Source organism: Neodiprion pinetum, chromosome 3 (genome assembly GCF_021155775.2).
Source record: "Neodiprion pinetum isolate iyNeoPine1 chromosome 3, iyNeoPine1.2, whole genome shotgun sequence".
NCBI lineage: Eukaryota > Metazoa > Arthropoda > Insecta > Hymenoptera > Diprionidae > Neodiprion > Neodiprion pinetum.
Window position 1 is genome coordinate 34,982,358 of NC_060234.1, and position 16,898 is coordinate 34,999,255.

The 16,898-nt window shown below is 37.6% G+C and overlaps 1 protein-coding gene across 1 annotated transcript in view; it reads left to right on the forward strand.

Annotated features, from left to right (window-relative positions):
- The window catches only part of LOC124214431 (uncharacterized), a 93,652-nt gene that overhangs the window by 4,642 nt on the left and 72,112 nt on the right, over positions 1 to 16,898 (forward strand). Inside the window, exon 2 of the mRNA XM_069134393.1 lies at positions 5,419 to 6,050. Within this exon, the coding sequence (XP_068990494.1) occupies positions 5,918 to 6,050 (133 nt within the window). The 5' untranslated portion in view covers positions 5,419 to 5,917. The remainder of the gene's footprint in view (positions 1 to 5,418; positions 6,051 to 16,898) is intronic.

The following is a 16,898-nucleotide window of genomic DNA, read 5'->3' on the forward strand; positions in this document are numbered from 1 at the left end:
CGCACGTGCCTCGCGCACACTACCTGCAGGTGTAAAATCGTCCACCGCGTGTTTAAACCCGCCTCGTGAAAAACATTGGAGACCTGCCTGCAGAGTCCTGACGACATCGTTTCAGCACCAGCTGCAGCCTCGCGTTTGAACGAACTCTAGCTTCAAGGGTGGTGGCGCGGAAAGCGCTTATCGCGTAAACTGTGGAAAAAAAGGGAGGATCAAATAATTCAATGAATTTATCGTAGGATATTGCAGCTTGCTACGAACGGATTCCGTTGGTTCAAAGTTTTATGGATTTTTATTTTTTACTCTGTAGTTTTATTTGTTACTTGTTAAACGTTCCGTGCGTCACGCTGTAACGGTAAGTCCTTATGTACAGATATGTGTATACGTATATACATATGTGTGTGTGTGTGTGTGTGTGTGTACTTATGCACATTCGGAAAAAAAAAATTATTGGTGAATGTAAGAAATAATATAAATCAACGTTTTTCTCTTTGGTGAACATTTATATTTCAAGATAACTATGTGCTTTGTTGAACATTATCAACAAAGTTCCGCAGTAACCGCGGCAATTAAAGCGGAATTTTATTTATCGGTACTGGTATAACGTCTCGGAATTTTAATAAAATTTTTTTTTTTTTATCAAGTATCCATGCGGTGTACGGTATTATTCTTCCGTCCAAAGGACGGTATAAATAAACTTAACCTGTGTACAGTGTATAATTTAAGATCTACAAAAAAAAAAAAACCTGTTGATCACTTATTTTTTCAAAATTTGCGAACTATAACTATTAGCAGATCTTTCCATCCAGGCAAACAATTCAACCGACTCGTTTCAAAACTTTGGATCGTAATTTTTTTCTCTATCGAAATGCCGACCATTTGTACTAAATGGCCAGGTTTGAACAATTGAAAATTCTCATCGGCTAACAGGTAGATGTCTATAGAGAAACAAACTGCATTTTACAATCGCAAATACATATCGTGGTTAAAATCTATATACCTTATACGTAGCTTTTTACGGTGAATATGTTGGCAGCTTCGTCGACGACTTGCTTCGTCGTGCTTGAAAGATAATTTAGTAATAGGTGAAATAACAGTTCGATCGGCTAACCTATATACTTTACCATCTAAAGGTCTGTACGAATGTATAACGTCTGATTTTCCACTGTTGGATAGATTTTTATTTATTCTTTGAAACCGTACCTGGTCTCGTTTATAAATTGCAAATTTTCATTCTTATACATTTAATCGAAAAACCTTATATTCCAGTGGTGAATTTTTCCTCTCCAACAAATGAGGTATAAAATTGCTCATGATTGGTTTAAAATGTGCGCGTATGTATGTTGAGAAAATTAAAAAAAAAAGAAACAATAAAAAAAAAAAATACTGAAGCTACACACAACGTGCGCAATGATTACAGCAGAAGCACAGCAGCAGCGGGATTGATTGTTGCTATTAGTAATAGGATTATTTTTACATTCTTATCTCGTGACAAACTTGCGTTGCCCTTATCATAAAACGATTACTCTTCTCCTCTCAGCGTGCATGAAAACATATAGTAATTGTAGCATATACTCATTACACATGTACGGATAAAGTATTGCCCATTTATTTATTTATTTTTTTGTATTTTTTTTTTTACAATATCGGGTGTATGACATGCAGAGAAAAAATAGCAAACAAAATTTAGTCTGCGTCGCGTAATCTTGCTGAAATGTATCGTAAGCGGATTTTTTTTTTTTTTTACGTATTCGTGTACGCTTATATATCTACACTCTGTAAACAAATTGAAGAGTTTTTGCAGAAAATGATTTGAACGAAATTCCGTTATATTTTTACAGTTTTTTAAAGTCTACCGTAGTCGTCACATACTGTGTGGTCTTCTCGAAACCGGTGGTGAGACATTTCTGTGCCTGGCCTGACCAAAAAGGATCAGTGCGGTATCCGTTACAAAGATAAAAGAAACCACCGAAGTTACGTAAGGCTCTACGCATGCGAATATATATATATATATATATATATATATATATATATATATATATAAAACACGAATGCAGGAAGACGGGCACAAAAACTGCAGCTGCAGTTATTAGCTATATGAGATGAAAAATCTCGGGTCAAATTACAAACTGCAGCTCATAATGCCTTAGCGATTCCGGACTTCGTTCTTAATTTCTTCCGAAATCAGTGACGCATTTTTTCTTGAAAAGTAGGTACTCGGGTATATTGAATCAGCGCATCCATGCATCATCGTGAAGCATGGGACAAATGCAGACGAACCATAAACAGTCAGTGTTGAAATCGATTGAAACAAAACTAAAATTTTATCGAGAATTTTTCGAACCAATCACAGAATGTAGATAATCGTGTAACAGGTTTCGCAGAGATGTAAAATTGTCGCAAACTTTGTCGAGGATTTGCATTTATTTTTATTTATTTTATTCCACCAAGTATAAGAAGAACAAACATAACGGTGTAGCTACCTGTGCAATATGCCTTCTTAACTTGTTGCCAAATTCTTCAAATTTTTGCGATGAAAAACATAACGTGGAAATGAGCGAAACTGCAAGTGCTGGAAGAAAATATACAGCCTAACGCCAATTGCGAACAATTGATCCAAGCTCGTTTCTTATCTCTTGGCTAGAGATTAGCGCCACCTAAATCCAATATAACAAATGTGAAGGAAGGAATTAAGATTCTCGCTTGCGAATACTGCATATAGCGAATCGGGTGAGTCGATGTATGAAGCAGTGCTGGGCAAAATTGTAATAAAAAATTAACAATTACAAATCACTAAGGATAATTTTTAATGACATTGAATTCCATTAAAATTATTTTCAGTAATAATAATTCAACCGGAGTTCAGTGAAATTACTTTTGATAATTGTATTTGACTCAGAGTCCATCGAAATTATTTCCAGTAATTGTAATTGAATTGGATTTCATTAAAATTACATTGAGTAATTTGAATTTAATCAAAGTTTATCAAAATTACTTTCAGTGATTGGAATTTAATCAGAAATCATTTCAATTATCCTCAGTGATTGTAATTAAATCAGACATTATTAAAATTCTTTTGAGTAATTGTAAACCACACGATGTGGTCCAATTGAATTTTTTTCTCTAACGTTATTCATGTGAAATAATAACAAATAGACAAATAAATTTACTCCGTTTTTGGAGTATTCAAATGGTGTGATCGGAACGAGTCTTTTACAGTCAATATGTGAATGGGCTATGGTTACCAAAGTTTTTTGGGTAGCTGATCAAGGATTTCACATTACTTTGAAAAATTAATTTGTTTAAATAATTTGCTTGACCAGTCAATGTGAATATGTAAGCTCCATGAAGTTCCCGATGTTTTCGGAATTTGAAATTATGTTGAGAATTCGACATTACGTTTCCAAAGGTAATTTGTTTAAATAAATTATGAAAAACAATTGAAATTTGAAAAAAAAACATAATCATTTCCATTAATTGTAATGGATAACAGAAAAATTACAATTGTTCCAAGTAATTGTAATTAGTAGCAAAAAAATTACAATTTTTTCAAGTAATTTTAATTGACAACAAAAAAATTACAATTATTTCGAGTAATTGTAGTTGATAATCATAAAATTACAATTGTTTATACTAACTGTAATTGGTAAATCAAAATTTATAATTATTTCCCGCAATTGTAATTAGTTACTTAATATTACAGTTATTCACAGTAATTGTAATTTACGGGTAATGAAATGACGAAAGTAATTTCTGCTGCCCAATTCTGGTATGAAGTTCGGCTGTAGGCCAAAGTCTTGTAGCAGAATCGCTCGTACAGTTCTCTCTTAGCGAGCTTCGAGCCCCGGACCCGGGATGTTATACAACAGTTACCGACTATCGTTGGGTCGGTGAAATACGGTGTATTTGACAAATATCCGCTATATTGTGCTTGCCAATTTTTTCGACTTGGGATTTGTCCCCGAAAATTTTTACGCCCTTTTCGAACAGTTTGAACTTTGAAGCTGTACGTATGACAATGATGAATAAATGAAATTGTATAGATGGGATTCCAAGGGGTCTTCCACTCGTATAATCATGGTGTCGATATCATTCGAAATGATTTCGTAACCTCCGGAATCACACTGAAATCAGTAATATTAAAATAAAATTCTTCCACATTTGTAATTAGCGGTAGTCATGCGAAATAATTTAGGGTTACAGAAATTTCTTTTCAATCTTTAGAAATTATACGAGATCTTAGAAATCGTGAGAAATCACCAAAGGTCAGAGTAAATTTTACTCATCAAGTAATCTCTGGTAATCACTCTATGAAATTGTAACTAATCATGAAATGTGATCGTGATGTCACTTTTTTTACTCAGTGAAACACCCCTTGCAGGATTCTTATATTTTTCTTCAGTTGGAAATAATGTACGTACGATGATGAAATTTGCTAATACAAAAACTTACAACTCTGATAGTGTGGAGTGGAGAGAAAGGGAAATTCGATACTTAACGTTTCCATGCCATTTATTTTTAGACTTGTGTCATTATATCTTGTATCGATTTGTCATCACGAAATACGTCGGATTCGAGACAAATCGTTTTTCTCAACTTTTAGTTGTAGTATATTATAAGTGTAATATGCGTAGTTTCGTCATTCAAACAGTCATTTTCAACGGCTCGCAGTGCATCGTATACGTTATATACTTCGGGTAATCATATCATATACATATTTGTCTTACAAACTTTGTAAACACATATACACGAGGTAGAAATTTGACCATTCACGAAACGAATCAGTTCACATATTTCTTACTTTCAAACGAATATCATTGAAATCATGGCAATGACGATAAAATAACAATATCAATCAAAAAAATTATAACTTTTAGGGGGGTGCCCGAGTCGATTTCGACGTTGTCGTATTATGTATCTTCGAACATCGAAGTCCACGTACGTCAAACGTGAAAAAGGCTTGTTACAATTCTGCAGAAAAAACACTCTAAAACATTTTCACTTGAGGCAGATGTAAAGAAATGGCATGAATTCAACGAATTTACTATTACGATTTCGTAAAATCCGTGCCATTTCTTTAATTCCTCTTCAAATGAAAATGTTTTGGAGTATTTTTGTTCAGAATTGTGTATAAAAGTGGGGTGTTTAGCCCTTTTTGCATTTGAGGTGCGTAGACTTCGATACTTGGAGATATATAAGTCAGCGTCGAAATCGACCAGGGCATCCCCTTGACGGAATATGACGAAGCTTGCAGTTAGAGAAGATAATACACGTAATCAGAATAAATTAGTTCATATTTGACTTCTCAGCCAGCCAGTTTCCCATTTCGTAATAATACGGTTTCAAGTGCAATCTTCAAGATCTCTTCCGACTTGTGCAGACCGTGAATAATAACGTCTTGTTACTTTTATTTTTGTCCAGAGGCACCCCGGGACGGGACGGGCAGTCAAGACAGGAGGAAAGAAGAAGAACCGACGAATAGGGACGAAGATAATTATCAAAGTGGCTGAGACGATCTCTTTTTTCCGTGAAACTACAAGAACTCGACCGAGAAACTATATGAGGAACAAAGCAACGAGGAACGAGAAGACAGAGAGAACGTTAATTGAAGTATGAACAAGTGAAACGCGTGAAAATTGAAATTAAAGATAAACGGAAAGACAAATACACCGTCGTTCGATACTCGCGTACTGACTGAATTTCTAAAAAATATCGGCAAACTTGTGTCGCAGGTATAAAAAGCCCGACGAACGGTGCCGTCGTCGTCGCGTCGTTGTCGTTTTCAACACTAGTATAACAGATTTAATACAACTCGTGAAACTGCGGTAGTGCGTGCGTCGGTCGGCGGTCGGCGATCCACCCAGCGTCATCATCGCAGTCAACGTCTCGTCTGAGATAGGAGGACGGCGAAGAGTTCGACATGAGCCTGGAGACGCTCCTCGAGGCGGCGCGGTACGTCGAGTTGCAGGAGAAGAAGAGAGAACGCGTCGCAAGCTCGTCCTCGGATCAAGCCAGTCCCCACTCTCACCATTTTGCATCGAGCGAGTCACGTGGTGAGTAGAACACGTTTCCTATCATATCCATCCCACCTCAGCACGAGCAACTCTGCAATGGCAACAGCAACAGCAACAGCAGCAGCAACTGCAACTGCAACAGCACCACCACCAACCACCACAACCACCGCCACCAACACCGACTCCCTCGTGTTCCGAACAACCCGCTTCGAAACCCCCAACGCCGTGCCGCGCCGCCGCCAATAGAGTCGTGCATACCCAGATACAGTGCCTTATATTTATATACCTTGTGGAAAACACCGGTCGACCCAATTTTATTCACGATCTTTGGTCTCTGGACTCTCCTGGCCGCACCGCGTGGCAAATGTTCATTTATTCATTTATAAACGAGTTGTGAACAAGTATATTCGTCGTTATAGTTGCTTTCGAAAGCTTCTACTACTGCCAACGTTGAGTAGTAACAACGGTATACACGAAAGATCGTATGACTTTTTCAATTTATGAATTCGTTTAAGCTCTGCCAGGGTGACCAAGATTTAACGGATACATACCGTCAAGCTTCAAGTATCGGGAAGGACTTTGATACTGAAGTCGGGGAATAGTTTTTTTACTCACGAGACGAGTGAAGTGCTCGATGAAATGAAACTTGACGACTCCATCGGGCAATTACCAAATTACCCCCCCCCCCCCCTTTGGTCGTGATTATCTTGTCTCTATCGTTTTCATTGATGAAACTTCAACTTCATATTATTTTTCTATTCCCGTTTAACGAAATTCACGAATCATTTTCGTATTCGAATAATAAATATTCCGAACGTAAACATATTTAAGCCTTGTCAGTACGAGCGAAATTACATTATATATTCGCGTTAGTTTCCAACCTTGGAATTCGTTTGCGTTGAGGCTGGTCAGGGTTGAATTTTTTCATTCAATATCTCACGGCCGGCATGAATCTGAAGTACCATATAAGAAGAGTGACTACCATGCGCTGTGTCTAATCTAAAGACAGAAGTATTCACGGTACATGAATCGTGTGCAGTACAAACGAAATGAAAATTACCGAAGGTGTATCATGGCGATTGTTTATTGACACAGACGATCTTCGCCGCCACGTGGGCGATTACGTTCTAAACGATTAGGTATCTTTTTGTTTTTGGTTTATTTACACTCTCTTCTTTCCTTCCCCACGTGCCCGACAACGTCTGCACTCTCGCATAGCCGCAGTGTGCGAGAAAAAACGCGGCAACACCGCAGCGACGCGATGTCAGCGAACGTCCTTATATGGTTGAGGTTCTCAGTCGTACAGGACGTTTCGGATTCATGACAGGTCTGGTCACGTTTTAGGGAAATAACTCTTCCTCGGTTGTCCGTATAGTCTTATTTGTAGAGCTAGTAATTAAAAAGTAAACTGCTTTCTTGTACATATACTGTAGTATTTTCGTATTGTAAAATGGAAAGTTACAGCTGTTCACGGATTACAGGTGGGCGAAATGTTGAAGCTGGCGGTTCTAGGTCTAGTAAACGTAGGTGTTTTTCCGCAGATAATGGTAATGTAGCCTCAAAGAGACCGCGTGTCGATTTAAGTACCGGCAATGACGAGGAAATTAAATTTGCCAAAAGTGTGGTTGGCAGAGAAGGAACGCCTGCGTTTAATCAGTTCCTAGAGTATTTGATCAAAGAAGAAAGATTGAAAGTGTTGAAAAGAGAGGGGATAAAGATAACCATTGTGTCCAGTATTTTGGATAGAGCTAGAGGTAATGCTACGAAAGCCTTTCGAGGTCTCTTTGATCTCTGGTTTGACGAGAAAGGAAACAAAAAGCAATATTTAAAAAGCTTGGAAAAAGAAGGAATAAATTTATCGAGTATGTCTAGTATGTTGAGTGGAGCGGGAATCAATGCTGGCACGGCTTTCAAAGATTTGTACGATCTCTGGTTTGACGAGGAAGGGAATAAAAGACAATATTTGAAAACTCTGGAAAAAGAAAGAATAAATTTATCTAATATGTCGAGTGTTTTGAGTAGAGCGGGAATTAATGCTGCAAGAGCTTTTAAAGATTTGTATGATCTTTGGTTTGATAAGGAAGGTAACAAAACGCAATATTTAAAAACTTTGGAGAAAGAAGGAATAAATCTATCCAATATGTCCAGTGTGTTAAGCAGAGCGGGAGCTAATTCTCCAAAGGCTTTTAAAGATTTGTACGATCTTTGGTTTGATGCAAAAGGGAATAAGACACAGTATTTAAAAGCTCTGGAGAATGAAGGAGTAAGTCTGTCTAATATGTCCAGTGTCTTGAACGGGGCAAGAATTAATGCTGCTAAGGCTTTTCGAGATTTATATGATCTTTGGTTTGATGCGGAAGGGAACAAAACGCAGTATCTAAAAATTCTAGCGGAGAAAGAAGTAAGTTTAACCAAATTATCCGGTATTTTAAGTAAAGCAGGAGCCAATGCCGCGAAAGCTTTCAAGGATTTGTATGATCTTTGGTTCGATGCGAAAGGGAATAAAACGCGTTATTTAGAAGCTCTGGAAAACGAGGGAATCAATTTAACCAATATGTCCAGCATTTTGAATGGCGCTGGAAGCAACGCTGCGAAAGCTTTTCAAGACTTGTATGATCTTTGGTTTGATGTAGAAGGGAATAAAACGCAATATTTAAAAAATTTAGAAAAAGAAGAAATAGATCTGGCTAATGTGTCCAGTATTTTGAACGGAGCCGGAACTAATGCTGCAAAAGCTTTTAAAGACTTGCATGATATTTGGTTTGATGCAAAAGGGAACAAAAGACAATATTTAAAAACTTTGGAGGAAAACGATATAAGTTTAACTAAAGTGTCAGGTGTTATAAGTAAAGCAGGAGCTAACGCTGCAAAAGCTTTTAAAGATTTGTACAACCTTTGGTTTGATGCAGAAGGAAATAAATCGCATTATTTGAAAAATCTAGAAAAGGAGGAAATAAACCTAACCAATATGTCGAGTATTTTGCACGGGGTAGGAACTAATGCAGCGAAAGCTTTCAAACATTTGTATAATCTTTGGTTTGATGTAGATGGGAATAAAACACAATATTTAAAAAATCTAAAGAGGAAACAAGTAAATCTCACCAACATGTCCAACATTTTGAGCGGAGCCGGAGGTAGTGCTGCAAAAGCATTTAAAGACTTGTACGATCTTTGGTTCGATGTTGAAGGAAATAAAACGCAATACTTGAAAAATCTGAACAAAGAGGAAATAAATCTAATCAATGTGTCCAGTATTTTGCACGGAGTAGGAGCTAATGCTGCGAAAGCTTTCAAAGATTTATACAATATTTGGTTTGATGCAGAAGGGAACACAACGCAATATTTAAAGAATCTAGAACAAGAAGAAGTAAAGCCGTCTAACGTGTCCAGCATTTTGAACGGGGCAGGAACTAATGCTGCAAAGGCCTTCAAAGATTTATACGACCTTTGGTTCGACGCGAAAGGGAATAAAACACAATATTTGAAAAGTTTGAAGGAAGGAAAGATAAATCTCATTAACATGTCCAGCATGTTGTGTGGAGCAGGAGCTAATGCAGCAAAAGCATTCAAAGACTTGTATCATCTTTGGTTCGATGCAGCGGGAAATAAGACAAAATATTTGATAAACCTGGCAGAAGAAGGTATAAAGTTGAAAAAAATATCGAATTTTTTAAACGGAGCAGGAGCCAATGCTGCGAAAGCATTCAAAGACTTGTATAATCTTTGGTTCGATGTGGAAGGGAATAGAACAGAATATTTGAAAAATCTAGATAAGGAGGGTATAAACCTTACCAACATGTCTAGTATATTAGGCGGAGCAGGAGCTAATGTCGTCAAAGCTTTTAAAGACTTGTATGATGTTTGGTTTAATGCAAAAGGTAAAAAAAAACAGCATTTGAAGGATTTTATTGGGAGAAAAGATGGGGAGAAAAGTTTCAGCATACACAGCTTATCCGGTACGTTGAGTGGGGCAGGTGCTAATGCCAAAGATGCTTTTGAAAAATTACACGGTGTTTGTTTTTATGGTAAAGGAAAAAAAACACGACTTTTGGATGATTTTTATAATGCAGGTTTCGAGCCAAGTAACTTATCCTCTGCGCTGTGTGGAGCAGGAGTTCGTGCTTCCTTTATTTTAAAGAAATTTCACGTTCTTTGTTTCGGTGAAGAAGGAGAAACAACACAATTTTTAGATGATTTCATTGAAATAGGTTTCGCGCCGGGTGATTTATGTAGTATGTTGAGTGGAGCAGTAAATAGTTTGGTGAAATTTCATGATTTTTGCTTTATAGGAGAAACAAGAAAGTATTTACATCATTTCGCAGATCGGAAAGAAGGTTTCAGCCTTAATCATTTAGCCGAGATATTACACGGAGCAAAAGCTAATATTTGTTCTGCTTTAAGAGATTTTTACTATGTTTGCTTTGACGAGACGGGAAACAAGACAGACATTTTAAATGATTTCCATAAGGTTGGTTTTCAGCCGAATGATTTGTCCAAAATATTATGCATGGCGGGAAAAAATGCTTCTTCCATTTTGACAAATTTTCATAAATCTTGTTTCGGTAAAGAAAATTATTTAAATCACTTCTTAGCCGAGAAAAAACTATTCGAACCAAAAAACTTGTCCCAGATATTGGATAGGATAGGACTTAACGTTTGTAATGCGTTTAAGAAATTGCATAACATTTGTTTTGATGAAGCAGGAAAGAAGACAAAGTATTTGAAGAATCTTATAAAAAATGAGAATCCTCCCAATAAGGTGATTGACATATTGTATAAGAAAGTTAGAAAAGCTCCTTCTAAATTTTTGGATCACACATCTCAATAACAACAAAATTTCAGTGTCGTAAAGAAGAATAATATAAGAAAACATAGGTGGCCTTGTATTATAGACAGGTCAACCGATTCCAAAACATAAATTTCCTTCGATCACTGTTCTTACCGTAAGTAATAATTGTATTATTTAAATTATTGGTAGTACGCATGCATTACTTGATTAGTAAACATTCGTTTGATGATCGAGGAGACTAAGGCAAATTCAAATCAAAGAGCTCCGTCTTAAGCATTTGTAGACACCTGTAATGTGTTACGGGTAATACTTTGGAACCATACACTTTATAGTGTAAAGCCACTGTAGGAATCGGAAGGTTTTTATTTATCAAAACGTAATATTATGCAAAAAAACAAAAACACATTGACACTCAAGGTATTCATGTCAGAAGGCTAAATTTGGTATTCACAACCGTTTAGTTTCATAGCGAGAGTAATTTTTGAGTGCATTTAAGTTGGAGTGAAATGGATATGAATTGAATCAACGACGGAGCTATGAAAATTAACTCGTTAAGAAAGCAAAAAAATTGCACAAACAAATCTGCAAGTTCTGATGCAGATAGAAGAGCTGAAGCTTGTATTTAAATATGCAGTTGACGATTCAAAGAGATTTGTTGCAGATTCAATTCAAATGAGTTTTCATTATTTGAAATAGTTTCTTATAGTTAGGACCAGCAGTAAGCCTTTTATTGATAATGCAATTTATGTGTACTTCAATATGTGTGGAATAAAGATTTCGTTGAAAGTAATGAGAACATTTCTGAACATCAGAAAGAAGAGACTCTTTGAATCTCGTTAAAAGGTTAACTTTGAAAAATAAAGTTACATACCGACAATAGCTAATATTTCAATAAAATTAATAACAAAATCTAAATTCAATAAATTGAATGAGGATCAATACTCCAATTGGAGGGTGGGGGTATAGAGTGAAGGTAAGTAAAGTTATAAAAGTAACGATACTTACTTTACAAAGTTGGCCAATGGTCAAGGTCAGAGTTAAAGTACGTCAAAAAGCATGTCCATTTTTACAATACCAGTAAAACACTTTGTCGCATTTCTAAATAGCGCGAGTTTTAATGGCACTATTGAGTAAATTCTCGAAAAAATTGAAACAAAAATAAATGAACTTGATTATCTGGCTCGCGTCCATGTCAATACTGATAACGTAAAGGATAAACTTGAGATAGAACCTGATGAGAAAGATGTATGTATAGCATTAAATTTTAAAGATGTTCAAATGCAAACAGAACATGGTTCTGATAAGTATTTAGTATTAATAGCAACAATAACAGAGTTTGGTTGTAGGGTCATAATTGAGCTCGTGTTTGCTCTGGAATGTGATGAACGAAAGAAAGTTGCATCAGCGCTAGGTGATTTTATCTGAGGAGCTTTTATAATAATTCAAATCAATTTTCAATTTACATGGAGAAAAGGTATTAAGTTGAGACATACATTAGGTACAGTCGCAGTCCAATTTCGCTCCACCTTTTTTTAAACAGCACGATACATTTGTTTATACAAGCAGGGAAAAATGATTACTCAGTATCAGTGAATTTTTTGACTTGCCCCATGCGGTATTTCAATAGGATTTGGTAAATAGGGTGACCGTCCCGAATCCCCCTGCGATGAAATCTCCTCGATAAAATCTCCAGCAAAAAATTCCCCCGGATAAGTTTCCCCAAATAAATAAATAAATAAGTAACTGTACGAACATTAATAAACGTGTGATAATATTGAGGATGGGGAATTTTGTCAAGGGTGGAAAGGGAGGTTCCGGATGGGAACTATTTGGTAGTAGGTATTATAGATTATCCTCGACTTCAGTAATATTTTTTTACCGTGTAAATTGATTAATAGAAATTCTTTTTTCCTATTTTGGTCACGGTACATTACTTCATCTGTAAGATTGAATCCTTTGAACGTACAAACCTTCTACCTCGTGAGTTTGATACGTATGCCTTGAATTCATTCCACTCGTTCTACAGCTAATAGTTACCGATTACATTAACAGGCTTCGTCTGATTTTTCATAATTTCGTTATTCTCCGCGTGTGCTTTTTTTTCGCTTTTCTCGTTGAAAATTTAATAAAATTTTTCGAATCTTCCGGGAAACCTCATCTGCGGTTGAGAGAAAGAACGACGACGATGATGCGGTGTCGACGAGACTAGTTCCTTCACGAACGGTTCGTCCGTTCGCTTGAGAAAGCAAAAGAGAGAAGGAGAGGAATAGAAAAAAAGAGAGACGCGAAGAGAGACCGGTTCAATCCGCTCGGCGTGGTAGAAACTGCTTCGCGGTCGTGGACGTCGCCTTCTGAACTTTTTCGTCCGTTCGTGGGTTGACCGGATGGCGACTCGATCCTTCCTTAGGCGTTGCAGGTACCTCACTTTAGTTATACCACCTTATCACGTCCAGTCCGCAGTCGTTCTACGCAAAATTTGGTGAAAAAATCTGTAAATATTATGAAAATTCAGATCAAAGAAAGAATTAGAAATGTCACGAAATTTGTTTTTTCGGCAAGGGGAGAGTGAGGAAAATACATGAAAATGCTGTACGTGATGCATAATTGCCCGCGTGTTCGCTTCGCTTTTCTCGTTTTCTTATTTCTTTCGAAAAAGAACGAAACTCCTTCATTTCAATTATCAATAATCTCGCGATAAGGGGGCAATGACATTGCAAAAGTTTGCAAAAACGATTTCGCTCGGAGTGTTGAAAATAAGAATTAAATTACTGCCAAATTATATATTCAAATAAGAAAATGCAGAATTTGAGCTTGCTACTCCGTTGACATCTCGCTCGCTATTCGCTCCCTCATTTTACAATAATTGTCGTTTTCACCGCCGCCGAGCAAAGGCCAAGGGTGCGTGCGGCTTGTAATATCAAGACGGGGAAAGTCGGCGCTGCTATGGACGTTATGGAATTGTGCAGGAGTGTCTGTCGCGTGTCGCACGAACCAACCGGGGGTTCCTCCGGGATCGATTCGAACTGACTGCACCAAGCAGAGGCGGCAGCAACAGCTGAACGGCCCCGACCCGGGCTACGCCGGGTTTTGCCCTAACCTAAGCCTAGCCTAGCCTAGCCTAGCCTAGCCTAGCATGGTCTAGGCTGTCGCTTGGACTCCTCGGTTGGCGGGAGTTTGGATATCTTGATTCTTCATTGTCCAGGCAGCAGTACATTACCGTGACGGAACCGACGCACGTCTCTTGGTTCTTTGAAGATGCCACGCGACGCAGGGGATCGACGACCAACGGAAACGGAAATATTACTATTTTTCACATTTAGAATAACCGAAGAAATTGAATTGACAAAATTTTAGCTCGTTTATGATTTGTTAACGGCTTGTTAAATTTCAGGCAATCCCAATGTTGCAAAATAACCGGTTTTTCTAAAGACGCATCGTTACGGTAGGTAACGCTGGAAACTTCAGCCTGATAAAAATTCACGCTATCGGCAAAGTAATTATATTCTTTCTCGTCTTCGGCGATGTATCGCGTCGAGTAACTTCCGAGTCATTCTTCCGTTTGAAAACCTTTCCATTAAAACTTGAATATCGACTGATTTGATCGTTCCGGGATGTCGAGATTTTTACTTTTCAAATCGTTTACTCGAATTACGAACTTTATTGCGATTGGACAATTGTCGTGCATCGAGTCTGTGAACAGAGTGTTTGGAAAGCTTGCGCGATTCCTGTACATCAGGAAGAGGCATTGCGATAACGATTATCGAATTGACCTTGAGGCTTTTGTGTTCGTATACTTCGAAGAAGAGATTTGCAATTGCTGTTAGATAGTACCGTTAAAGCGGATAGCGCTGCCCACGCTTGCTCTGCATCTCGCCGATCATCTTCTCTGTAACGGCTCGTCGACTCTCTATTGTGAAAGTAACAAAATCATGTTGTAGAAAGGAGTGTTTTTATCATTTCTTTGCTACGGATATTGCGATCCATTCGTCGAGAGTCTAGTAAAAAAATATATATTTTTTTTTCTCCTTCTCATCTTAGCGAGGAGGGAGATTCTTGCTGCAGAATCTGTATAAGCAACGTTGCAAATCGTGCGATTGAAAATATTGTTTATGCCTATCGATTGATCAACCAACCAACTGTAACTAAACTCTGAAGAAAAATTTCAGGACGCCAATGTGTTTGCAGAGGTCAATTGCGGCAAACATTTTCATGTGTATATTCGAAATTGGTCCCAAAGTTGAGGGAAGACAACGGTCAAATACTGGGATCGGGGTCCTTGTGCAAACAGACTGGCTCTCTCTTACGTATATACGGTACCTTGAAATTCGATGAAGCCGGTGGATACATGCCTATGTAAAATATTAATGAGTCCCAACGACGGAAGTAAACTAGCAAACAATACGCTGCTATTATCATTTTATCAAAGGAGTGAGGGTTGATTATTCTCGCGGCTCTTACATGATCGTTAATTCTTATTTCTTCCTCCATGTACTGCATTTGCATAAGATGAAGCCGCAACACCGTCAGTATTCCTTACAATTAGCTCCTGACCTGACGGTGTAATAAGTCTGTCACTCAACATCTAGATTATACTTTACCAGTTGACGGCTTGTCGTATCAGCAGTAGGTACAGATTATTAATTATATCTGCATTAATAGTATCAAAATATCAAAGTTTACGTGCGGTGTGATATTGCCGTTTGATAATTTCTGTGGAAACAATTGTGTAGAACTTTATCGACGGAAATTACATCTAAACGCGCATCTTCAGTCTTATATGGAATGAATTATGTAACATGGAAAATTTTCCTTTTAGTTGAACGACATAATATTACAGAAATATTGCCTTCTAATTCATACAGTTCATAATTGGATTAGATGAATTTCAAATTCATCCATTTTTGTATGTAACAAACGAAACTCTAGGAGCCAATTATGTATAATGTAAGAAATCAATTGTAAATTTCGGCTCCTACAACGCACAGTTGACCTTGATGACGTTATCAATTTATTTACACCCAATGGACGAACGAATTTCTGTAAATTTGGTATGCGGGAATAGTTTTTCGTTTATGTATGCCGCATACGTGATATATATATATTATACTCACAATGAAATAAAACATTTTCTAAGAAAATATTTTACGGCGACGGGGAAAAATACATCGTTTTTCATTTCAAACATAAACAACCGCCAATCGAAATGTTAGTCTTTCACCGCGGAATTCCGCGACGTTACCTGCACCGACACACGTAATGTATGTAATGACGTCAAATTCACCCGGAGAGGCAACTTATCGTCGAGCAACGTGTCGGCGGAACGCGATATGCGATAGTATCGGGTTATCTGCTTATCTCGAACAGCTTGCATCAGCTGTCACTGTTAAACGTGTATCCGTATAATATAAGTGCGGGTATATATATAATATATACGGTTTCATATCTAGTTCCACAACACCAGGCTTAAAGGACCCCAACTGTTCCGAAACTACGAGAGCCGCAGCTCGACGTATACGCGTCTCTTACCAACGCAACACCATGGCAGGATCGAATAAGAAGGTTTACCGTTTTCTGTCCCCCTTCTTTATAAAAATTTGACCGATTTGGTAAAACTTTTGCTCTACATATTTCGTTGTACTTTTTTTTTTTCATATCGCGCGGACACTTCCATTCAGCTCGTACCGTTATAATTTTGCTCTGAGATTTAACCGCGCAACAGCTCAACGACCAATTATCGTGTCCAGTACATTACATACCCCGGCAGTTGTACGGTAGTCGTTATAAACTAGGCGCAGGGACTACTGTACCACGTATTAGTATATCTTACAATATAATACACGACAACGCGCCATTCTCTTGATGCTATGGTGTGGTAAGGTACCTGCGGACTGTTGCTACGGCCGCATGCCTAAATGTGTGTACAGAAAATACGAGAGGGTGAGAAGTAAAGGAGGGGAAAAGTTTTACTCGCAATATTACCTGTGTATATTATATATATATATACGTGCATTTGAAAATTTTCAACAGCTGCTCTTGTTCACTGTTATACGAGGTTGTCGCTGCTGCCTGAATTGAAACGGAAATTTTTGTACGTATTT